The sequence below is a fragment of the Phyllopteryx taeniolatus genome, chromosome 16, assembly GCF_024500385.1.
Source record: "Phyllopteryx taeniolatus isolate TA_2022b chromosome 16, UOR_Ptae_1.2, whole genome shotgun sequence".
In the NCBI taxonomy this organism is placed as follows: domain Eukaryota; kingdom Metazoa; phylum Chordata; class Actinopteri; order Syngnathiformes; family Syngnathidae; genus Phyllopteryx; species Phyllopteryx taeniolatus.
In genome coordinates this window covers 20614530-20626066 of record NC_084517.1, presented here as the reverse complement: position 1 = coordinate 20626066, position 11537 = coordinate 20614530, and the positions used below count along the sequence as shown (strand labels likewise).

Below are 11537 nucleotides of genomic sequence, written 5' to 3'. Positions count from 1 at the left end.
GCGTTTGCCGGTGCGTGTCGCAGTGCGGTGCAATAAACACGGCACTCCACAGTAAAGCGCATACGCAAGGGCGTAATTTCAGGTCTGCTGTGATGGATTGTGCCCCTATAGGAACATTTCAGAGAAGGCCCAAAGCAATTATTACAATGTAATGTTGTGCATTCAAAATATGACTACAAGGTGTTATAGTGACACTCACTGGACATAATAGGAAACACAAGGGGAGATCTTAATCTGTGATTTTGCACTGAATTCTGTAACAAATTACAATAATGTGACATTTTGTTGCGTGTAATTATTTCATTTTACAACAAAAAGAGCTTGTTTAAAAAAAAAAAATTCAATATACTTCATGCAATTTTCTCCATCATACAGAGGTCTGTAGAAACACAGTGCCGTGATAGCTTTTTCCCTCTCAAATGTTTTTTTGTTGTTGTTGTTGTTGCCGTTTCCGCACTGTAATGTCGAAGATCATCAAACAAATCTTAATATCAGACAAAGATAATGCAAATAAACATAAAATGCAGTTTTTAAATTGTGATCTTATTTATTCACGGGAAAAAAAATGATTGAAATCTACCTGGCCCCTGTGTGAAAAAGTAAAATTAACTGTGGCTAATCACATTTTTGGGTTAATTTTCATTGGCCACAACCAAGCCTGATTACCTCCACACCTGATCAATCAAGAAATTACTTCAATAGAACCTGTCTGACAAAATGAAGTCAGCCAAAAAGATCCCAGAAAGCTTGCAACAAAATGCCATGATCCAATGAAATTCAAAAACAGATGAGAAATATAGTAATTGACATCTATCACTCTGGAAAGGATTACAAAACAATTTCTCAAGTTTTAGGACTCCCGCGAACCACGGTGAGAGCCATCCATCCATCCATTTTCTGAGCCGCTTCTCCTCACTAGGGTCGCGGGCATGCTGGAGCCTATCCCAGCTGTCATCGGGCAGGAGGCGGGGTACACCCTGAACTGGTTGCCAGCCAATTGCAGGGCACATAGGAACAAACAACCATTCGCACTCACAGTCATACCTACGGGCAATTTAGAGTCTCCAATTCATGCATGTTTTTGGGATGTGGGAGGAAACCGGAGTGCCCGGAGAAAACCCACGCAGGCACGGGGAGAACATGCAAACTCCACACAGGCGGGGCCGGGGATTGAACCCGGGTCCTCAGAACCGTGAGGCTGACGCTCTAACCAGTCGGCCACCGTGCCGCCACGGTGAGAGCCGTTATCTACAAATGGAGAAAACATGGAACAGTGGTGAACCTTCCCAGGAGCGGGCGGCCTACAAAAATGACCCCAAGAGCACAGTGACGATGCATTCAGGAGGTCACAAAGGAATCCAGGACAGCATCTGAAGAACTGCAGGCATCCCTTACCTCAGTTAAGGTCAGTGTTCATGACTCAACAACAAGGACGAGAACAGACAAAACAAAAATGGCATCCAGGGCAGAGTTCCAAGGCCTAACCACTCCAATTTAATTGCTGGACAATGTTGTGTGCCTCCATGTTTATGTTCTGTAGTCTTACTTAGTCTTAAGCAACAGTTTCACTTGATGTACATTGAAATACACCAGTTCCTTTGTTTAATTTACTCCATGCGATAAAACCAATCCAGCTTTGTTTATAGAGCGCTTTAAGAACCTTACAATTGACCAACGTGCTTAAAACAACATCGAAATAAAAACAGCGAGGAACAATACACGTAAGTAGATAAAGACCGATACAAACCGAAGGTATAAACACCAATTTGAAAAATAGCAGAAAACAATTTAACAGTAAAACACAAAAAGAGATCAGTATATAAGTCAACATCTCAAACTGAGGCAAAAGCCAGAAAAAAAAAACTGCATGTTTTTATTTAAAAACAGGAAGTGAATGGGCCTGTCTAAGGTGAAGAGGCAACTGAGAAAATGCGCTCCCCTCTAAAATACTGTAACTGACTCCCCCCAATATATGCCTAATCACATCTACAGTTGAGTAAATAAATGCCCCCTGGCCACTATTTGTGGAAATATAGCATATTTACTACAATGCTTATTAAACTGTGACATACTGTATCTTTTCTGTGCTTAGAGTGCCATTAGCAGTTCACAACAGAGACTGGAAACGTCACACAAAGGAATAGAAGTGGATGTCCTTGGAAATGTATGAATCAAACACCTGTCGTAATTTTTGCCATTCAGCCCGTTGTTATAAGATGGCAAGTTATGGGCGTGGGGGGGGAGGAGTATGTGAACATTGAACAGTTGGCGCACATAACACACATGCCACTGTGGTGGACGTGCATTCAAAAGTTTGGAGAAGGTCAAATTAAATTCACCTGTAAAGGTTAGAGTTGATTTAAGGTTCATCCTGATATGTGAGTAGTTCACTTTATGAGGAAAACGGGCTGTTGTTGAAATGGTGCCACATACTGACGAACAACAAATGGGCGTATAAAAAGCACCGTAAGCGTCGCAGTAAGAAGTGGAGTGGACCAAAATTTGATTAGTCATCCCACAGAGTCATTTCTTGTATTATGGTGCTTATGCATTATTCAGCGGGACCAACACTTGTGGTCACTGTTGCTATGGAAATATAGAACACTCCAAGTGTGTCCTCCTGCCTCAAAAAGAGGCAGTCGTGGACTACAATTTGTATTAGTCACGTTGGCATGTCTGCCAACACTTATACATGAAATCAGCACCAGCAAAAAAAAAAAAAAAAAAAAAACTTAAACCCTATGCAGCGATCCAACAAATGTGTTATATTTGTGTGTTAAGTGTTTAAATATTGGAGCCGATCTCAAATTCATGTTTTGCTGGGTGCAAAAAAAGGGAAAGAAATACACTACCAAAACTTGAATACTTTTTACAAATCATGCAAGCATATATAAGACATAGTCCCCCCCACCCCCCACATGTATTGATCATGAATTGTTTTAATAATTTTTCTTTTTTTACTACAAAAATATAATACTACTCATCCCATCAAAAGAAAACCATGAAATGCAAACAACTACTATCAAATGAAATAGGCTTTAAAGTGACATCCAATATAATTTAGCTGGTCACATGTTGTTCTGTTCCTCCAGTAAATTGCGCATTTCTTCCCTCGTATTACATCACATTGAATGACAGAATAAATAACACTAAAATACAATAATTAGCAAGCAAGAAAACCGAAGTCCATTGAAAGTGCCACCTCCATTTAGTCTGATTTAAAACCGCTCCGGAGAAAATATTTAGGGGAAGGTTGGACTTTGAAATGGAGTTTTGAAGTCATATTTACACAAAACTACGGTCACGCGGGTCATGTAAATAATCCAGTGCCTCTGAGGAAGTGTGTGCGCATCTGTGTGTTCATTCGTCTGAGGGATCATTTTCTAATGTCAATATACACCGAGGGAAACAGTCCCGGTTTCATTTACAGCGCAGAACAAACACTTGCATGGTGAGTTAGACTGAGGAGAAATAATGGCGGCAAAGTGGAGACTGTGGAGTATAGTACTGCCATGTCCAGAGCTATGGCACAGCAACGGGCGAGCTAACGTTCTTAATCTGCTTCACCAGAAGTCATCTGATCAACACTGATCAGGTACTAGCAATAGTAGTTGGCTTTTGCCAAAGGACGAGTAGCAGAGTACTTTGGGTCTCCGTGGGTCGGCCATCATGCAGAGGTTGTCCTGGCAACAGGAGCTGAACTCGACGGAAGCCGGCTGGATCTCGTTCGGTACCTGGAAATGTCATTTTTGCTGTAAAAGATCATGTGATACAACGGAGCATTTTTGATTGGCTGTTACAAGTGCGACGTTGCAACGCTGTTCACCTGTGATTCAAACTACGAATCGCAGCAAAACTACTTGACGCTGGTGTGCCACTCATGAAAAGTCGCTATAGAACCTTGCTCACTGCGCGACAGTTCAATTTTGTTCGGTCACGTTGCTCGGTGTGCGTTGGCCCTAGAGGGGAACAGGTCAGACAGTCAGTCAGGTGACATACTGGTCTTTAGGTCAAGATTCAACAGAGTACTTTGGATCTCCATGGGGTTGGGCATCATGTGGGACTTGTCCTAGGGATTGTTGCGCTCAGTTGGCTTTTCCCAATTGAAAAAGTGTCCGTAGTGAGTCGATCCATGTCAAGGTGACCAAAGAGGTCAGGTCAGATCAGATCAGATCTAGGCCTGCAGGTCACCAAGTAGTTTAGGTCGCCGTTGCGTCTGCCGTCGTGAAAGACTCGTCCTGGCGACTCTTGCGCTCATCCTACCTCCCATCAGAAAAATTTAAATAGCGAGCAGAGCCATGTCAGCGGGAGTGAAGGAGAGCAAGTAAAGATCTGATACTGGTCTACAGGTCACCATTCATCAGGGTTTCTGCGGGGGTAGTTGTCACGCGAGACTTGCCTTCACGGCTGTTGCTGAGCTCAGCTTACCTCCCTGGTAGTTGGCTTTTGCCAATAGAAAACATGATTAGCGAGTAGAGCCATGTCAAGGTGAGTACAGGGAGACAAGGAACATCAGATACTGGTCTGCAGGTCACCATTCAGTAGACTACTTTGAGTCTCTGTGGGGTTGGCCATCATGCGGGACTTGTCCTGGCGGCTATCGCTGCACTCGACCTCGTCCAGCCCGCCCACCTTCTTGAGACACAGAACGTTCTGGAAGCTCTTCTTGAAGTTCTCTGACAGGAAGGCGTAGAGGATGGGGTTGGCGCAGCTGTTGGCGTAGCCCAGCGCCACTACGAAGGCGAAGGTGCTGCGCAGTACCGGCGTGGTGCTGAGTGTGCCCGTCACCGAGGTGACATTGAAGACGTAGAAGGGCAGCCAGCACAAGACGAAAACGGCCACCACGATGGACACCATTCGTGTCACCTTCCTCTCCGAGCGTCGTCGCATGGACGAGGAGCTGACGCGGATGCCCGACGACTTCACTTTGATGATGATGAGCAGGTAGCACATACAGATGACCACGAGGGGAAGGAAGAAGCCCAGTATGAAGGTGTAGAACATGAAGGCGGTGTAGTAGGCCTCCTGAGGCTCGGGCCACACGATGGTGCAGAAGCAGCTGTCGTGTTTGGTGAGGATGCCACTGTAGATGACGATGGGCAGGTTGACCATGAGCGACACCCCCCACACCGCCACGTTGACGGTCTTGGCCACGCGGGGCTTGCGCCATTCGGTGGAGCGGATGGGATGCACCACGGCCAGGTAGCGGTCGACGCTCATCACCGTCAGGCAGAAGATGGAGGTGAACTGATTGAGGGAGTCGACGGTCATTACCACCCGGCACAGCACCGGGCCGAACGGCCAGTGGACCAGCGCCAATTGGATGGCGATGAAGGGCAGGCCCAGCATGAAGAGCACGTCGGCCACCGCCAGGTTGAGGATGTAGATGTTGGTGACGGTCTTCATCTTGGCGTAGCGCAGGATGACGTAGATGACCAGGGCGTTCCCGCACAGGCCCACGGTGCACACCAGCAAGTACATGCAGGTGATGACCACCGTGCTGGTTCTGTTGAAGCTCTGGTCCGCGTCGTTCCTCTGCGGGTCCGACTCGTTCGTCGGCAGGAAGCCGCCGTACATGAGATGCTCCGACATGTTCGGAAAGGATGACGGGAAGATCCAGGAGTCCATGCTGCCGATCTCGCTCTCGCCCACTCTTGGAATTATAACATCCTATCTGCAATACGAAAACACAATTAATCTGTAAATATTGAGTCAACGTGAGAATTTAGTAGGAAATTGGACAAAAAAAGTGATGGATTTTTTTCTGACTAGACTATTTCATTATTATTCTTTAAACCCTTTTTTTAAGGAATGTTTTTTTTTTTAACAAATTACAGTTGATATTCCAATACCCTAAATTCTGGTGAGTAGGCGAAACAATATAACAATATGTCTGCACATTTTTGTGCAGACATTTGTTGCTGGGAACAGTTCATATATTGTATAATTGCAGACAACAGCAATAATTTATGAATTTACTCCAGTCCCACACTTCACAAGTACATAGCAGGCACTTTCACGTTGATCGACAGAATTACTCTGGTCCTTGTCCTTGCTAGGCCAAGTTTTTAAAATCGTATACGGCGGACCCCCGCTATTCGTGGGTGATAGTGACCAGAAAGTCTGCGGATGGTTGACGCCCATTTTTGAATAAGCGAGGATAAATCACAAATAAGTGTTTTCACGTGTGGTTTCCCCGACAACAAAGAAAAAACGCAAAGAAATTTGAAGAAAAAAAATGCCGAATTGTGAGTATCCGAGTGTTCGCTGCAGTTCCAAATCGACCTTTTTTTTTTTTTTTTTTAACTGTAAAAACCTTCATAACTATACAGAAGACGTATCTGACAGAACTACCAATATTCAATTGTTGCTAGGCAGAATTCCTAAATAACAAATCTTTTTATGACTTACTATCAATCGTATCTGCTCCGTCGGCCAGTAAAACAGGTGATGATGGTGCACAACAACAACAAGGATTAGGAGAGAATCGAATCACTGCTCTGTATGAACTACAAAATGGGCAATTCAAACAAAAACGCCGCCATCTGGAGGAGAATTCAGGCTCGGAGTTGGTTGAAACTGAGCATTCGGTTAGGGTGGATGGTTCTCCTAGATTTTGCGCCTGATTCCCCCCCATCCTTGATTGACGCCATGCAAGACGAGGAGGCTCTCAAAGGATTGGGTGCCGTTCAGAGCGTGTGCTCATTTAGTACCAGGTTCGGCCCTGCCTGGGGAAATCACTTGTTACACACTCGCAGACTCAGTATCTTCCCCCCGGGGGAGGATGCTCTCTTTCTAAATGGTCCCTGCCTGACAGCTCAAGGCATTTTTCAAGAGGCGCGGAGGGGGGATTTATTAGGGGTGGGGGGGTTGGGCGTGGATGTAAATGAGCCGAAGTTAATTGAAAGCGGGAGAGGAGGTGTGGCATCATTGTATTGCCAATAAGGGCGCTGCAATCACGTTCAAGTGCACAATGGGGGTCTTTCAATGGTTACGATTCATTAGGAAAGCTTTCCATTGTCTTACATAGCAGAAGCACATTATTGTATTAGCTAGACCAACAGTATAAATATGAATTGAAGAAAAACACAAAATAATGTTGTATATATGATGTTTAACATTTCATTTTTCATTTTGCACAACGCATTTTAGAATGACTGCGTTTGGAGCACAGTGTAGAGCAGGCTTTACAAAATTATGAAAAATGTTTTTTTTTCTTGACAAACATTACTTTAATCGAGTTGCTTTTGTAAGTATAAACTTTTTTACATCTCCTTTCTGGCAATTGTTTTTTTTTTTTTAAATAAGTTCAATTATTTGGGGGAAAAATAAGATTATTATATACTTCAAAATAATATTTCACTTATATATAATACAAATTACAATTATGACAAAATTATTATAACATTGATTTAGGATTTATTTAAGGAACAGCTGTACAAATGTAGGTTTACAGTCAATCTTAATTCATGGTAATTACCTAAATATAGTAAATAATGAGCATGCATTCAACAAATAAAGCAAATCACAGTTATAAAAAATGATGACAATGCACAATTCCTAAGGATGGAAGTCAACACCAGTCTTACCTGCGTGCAAAAACATAAAGTAAAAAAAGTAGTCCTGGTGTTCCGACTGTGCGACGTACTCGTAAAAATCTCATTTGTTTGAATTAAAAATAAAAGCGAGAGAGCGAATGATATGCACGCCTTTGTTGCGCACTCACAAGTGAATCCTGGTGGAGAGCGCCGAGACGTTTCAGGATGCGCATGCACAGGAGAGAGAGAAAGAGAGAGAGCGCACGTGCACACAAGCACAAGTCATTTATGCTATCGCCACAAAACACACATTCAAAAATAATAGCCACACACTGGATTAGTACAGTGATACAACCAAGAGATCATCAAGTGTGTCGTGGTAAATGATTTGCTCTTCCACTAGACTAATTGTACATTCTGCTATGTTGAAATCAATGAAAATGCCATTAATCCCCAATACACAACAAAAATTCTGTTTTTCTAATTGAGAAAATAGCACTGTATGTTTTACTTTTTATAACAAAAACATACGGAAATAGAATGTAAAAAAAAAAATTAAACATTCATTGCGGCTCGTTTTGGTGTGTGCGACTTGGCCACCAGGGTGGGCAGTATAATAGTGTGACTGCAGTTAGTCATTCTTCACCGAGGATCAAGAATATATGCCTGTGTGTATTTTATATAGTGTCTGTGTGTATGTGTTGCTGCACCGTTTGTGTTCAAATATCCATTACTTAAAACGTTCTAACACCACCGTATTGATGTGATATGTCAGGGCAGCTGATAAACTGAATTTACGCAGAACATACGCGTAAGAACACAAGCGCATGGACGTGGGCTGGCTGAAGTACTCGCCCGCTGTGGTGTGTTGCTATTTTTAGCAGGGGAGGGGGGGGGAGCCTCTCGGCAGACAGGTAACGCTTGCACAACTTTGCCAAACTGTCCTTGTTCTGGGCCCACCTCAGATATTTGCAGTGTTTGCACACCTGTTCTGCGGTGGAATAATTCCTCACTTCGTGAGGGCCGAAATATTATTCAAAATCCTGCTCGAGCCTGCCAGAATTTGTGACATAATGGCAGGCCCCATCTAAAGCCAAAAATGAGTTACTATCGACTAGTCGAAGCATCATTGTGTAATAGTAAAGTCGACTAATCGACTAGTCTTTACAGATTTTTGTTTTCATCAACGTGTTTTTATGTATATTAGCATCCATTCATTTCATCATGGTCAATATTTACAAAAAAGTAAGAAAATCACAAAGTGTCTGTCGTTTCTGTGGAGTTGTTGTGAGAAGCAAAAAGCCATTTTCACAGCGCGGCTTCAATGTTTATTATTCATTTGACTGGAGTGACGCGTCTGATGTGATCGCTGTGTGTTCCAGGTAAAAATCCACTTTAGTGAGTCCACTGAGTCCGTCCTAATCTGTCTTTGGCTTTAGATGTCATTAAAGCCAGTCCAGATATTGTAAAACTGTCTGATCTTCATTCTGATATAACCCCCCGCATGCAAGTGAATTTAAAATGCAGTAGCTCTGTGATATAATAAAAACTATAGACTGGAATTCACCATTTCCTCATATAGTACCTTGGGAGCATTTATTTACTCAAGTTCAAGGCATTTATTAAGGGTATGGCATTTATTTTTCAATTATCTAATCTATATCGGAACTATTTGCAGAGAATATCAGATGTAGATCAGGCCTTCATTTGTACAAATCATTTTTTATGATCATATTTTTTAATGTTGTGGCTCTGGATGTTTATGTACGTAACTGCAGAGTACCAGGCATTTATTACCGACATTTGTTTAGACATATACAGTTGAAACCAGAATTATACATACACTATATAAAAACAATTCTCACTGTCTGACATGAAATCAGACTAAACTCTCCTTATTTTAGGTCAATTAAGAGCACCAAAATTGTTTCTATTTTATGACTGCCAAAATAAAGAGAGGATTTGTTTTAGACAATTTTTCATGAGCGGTTTACATACAGGAAGATTACTATGCCTTTAAAAAATTGGTGGGAAAACCCAGATGATGATGCCATGTCTTTGGAAGCTTCTGATATTTTTATTGACAACATTTAAGTTAATTAGAAACACAGGCACACTTAAAACACACTGCTTCTTTGCGTAACATCATGGCAATAACAAAAGAAATCAGCCAAGATTTCGGGAAGAAAGATGTGGACTTTCACAAGTCTGGTTCATCCTTGGGTGCAATTTCCAGATGCCTGAAGGTAGTATAAACACCATGGCAATGTTCAGCTATTGTAAATGTTAATATAGTGTATGTTAACTTCTGGTTTCAATTGTAGCTATTGAAAATCAATGCACACTCTCAGCTAAAGTGGCCTTGGAGTTTTGTGTCCTTTGGTGCATCTCCAGTTTAATTAATTTGGAATTACTTTAAAAGGACAGAGGTGCAAGCGTTTTACAGTATTTGTTCATTTGCTTTCCGAGGAGGCAGGCGTGATTAGCACCTTTAGTGCACCAAACACTGATTAAACATCTTGTCCAGGACAAATTGAAAACAATTTGTCGCCTGAAGCCACGAGGAGAGTAGGCAAACAACATGACAACACTTTTTGCAATAACTGAAGAAATTCATTATCAATGGCCGCAGGTTCCACAACGGTGCCCAATTTATTCTGCCATATGCCTTAAAAACGCACCTTTTAGTTAGTGTATTCTCATCTTCTAATTGTCAGAACGTCTGTTTATAGATGACTGTTATCTCACTTTCTGTGTCAGCTGTTGTCCGCAAATTGAATTTTTGCCGGAGCCAACAGGGTGTCGAAACACAGAGGCCAGCTTGGAGTCAGCAAAAACTGTTTTTGTTTTTTTTTGTAGCCAACCCATTTCCCCCCAGATTTTCGATGTTATATCTTTAAAAATAAAAATAAAAAACTGCAACGTGTGTCCTCTTCACATGCTGTGCACATAAAATGCGTCTGGCTGCTGAGATAACGACGGCCCGAGTCAACCAAAGCGCCAGGCGACAAGATTGTGTCCACTCACTTTTGATTTGCTCCATTTGTGCGTTTACCTTTATAAATAAAAACACACACAACACAGCACAACACTGTACGTCTTATCTTGAATGTGATACAATAAATGATACAATAAATCATGTCATTCGTGATACAATGTTCCCATTGGATTTGAACACGTCATGACTATTTTTAAGTCATTCCCTGAACACTGAGTTTGTTGAACGCGTATTATTATTATTATCATTATTATATAACTGCCTAGCAACCGGTGCAATATAAAACGTATCATTATTACAGTACAGTATTACTATATATATATATATATATATATACTATATATATCAATGTATATTTGACATCACTTTTTGTAATTAGTTTTTAGTCAATGACAATAAATTTTGTATTATTAAAAACTCATTCATTCATTGAGGTCACCTTTTCCAGTTAACATGGATATTTGACTTCTAAAGCTGTCAATGGCAGTGAATGTGATTATTTATCAATTTGCTTATTATTTTAATGCATGTGTATTTGTCATAAAATTATTCGTGCAATTATTTCTTAATATGTTTTAACATTATTTTCAAGTATCATTCATTCATTGATTTTCCGTACCGCTTCTCCTCACTCGGGTCTAGGGCGTGCTGGAGCCTATCGCAGCTATCTTCGGGCGAGAGGCGGGGTACACCCTGAAATGGTCGCCAGCCAATCGCAGGGCACATTTAAACAAACAACCATTCGCACTCACATTCACACCTACGGGCAATTTAGCGGCTCCAATTAATGCATGCTTTTAGGATGTGGGAGGAAACCGGGGTAGCCGGAGAAAACCCACGCAGGCACGGGGAGAACATGCAAACTCCACGCAAGTGAGGCCGGATTTGAACCCAGGTCTATTTTTTTTTTTTTTATTTAGTAATGAATCAATTAATTTATTTAAAATGTTTAAATAATTCAAATTACAGTGTTTGGTAAGTCAATAAAACTTTTATTAGCC

The 11537-nt window shown here is 41.7% G+C and overlaps 1 protein-coding gene and 1 long non-coding RNA gene across 2 annotated transcripts in view; one reads left to right on the top strand and one right to left on the bottom strand.

Annotated features, from left to right (window-relative positions):
- Positions 1-1060: 1060 nt before the first annotated feature.
- The window catches only part of LOC133465937 (uncharacterized), a 48352-nt gene continuing 37875 nt past the window's right edge, over positions 1061-11537 (top strand). Inside the window, exon 1 of the long non-coding RNA XR_009784783.1 lies at positions 1061-1405. This is a non-coding gene — a long non-coding RNA (uncharacterized LOC133465937). The remainder of the gene's footprint in view (positions 1406-11537) is intronic.
- LOC133465934 (somatostatin receptor type 2-like) lies at positions 1282-7722 on the bottom strand. Its single transcript, XM_061749132.1, has 2 exons — positions 7590-7722; positions 1282-5674 (listed from the first exon to the last, which is right to left on the bottom strand). The coding sequence occupies exon 2, from the start codon at positions 5626-5628 to the stop codon at positions 4513-4515; it is 1116 nt and encodes a 371-aa protein (XP_061605116.1). The 5' UTR covers positions 5629-5674; positions 7590-7722; the 3' UTR covers positions 1282-4512.

What these genes read in the sequence shown, in the direction of transcription:
- LOC133465934 (XM_061749132.1), bottom strand. Translation starts at nt 5,628, where the DNA reads ATGGACTCCTGGATCTTCCCGTCATCCTTTCCGAACATGTCGGAGCAT.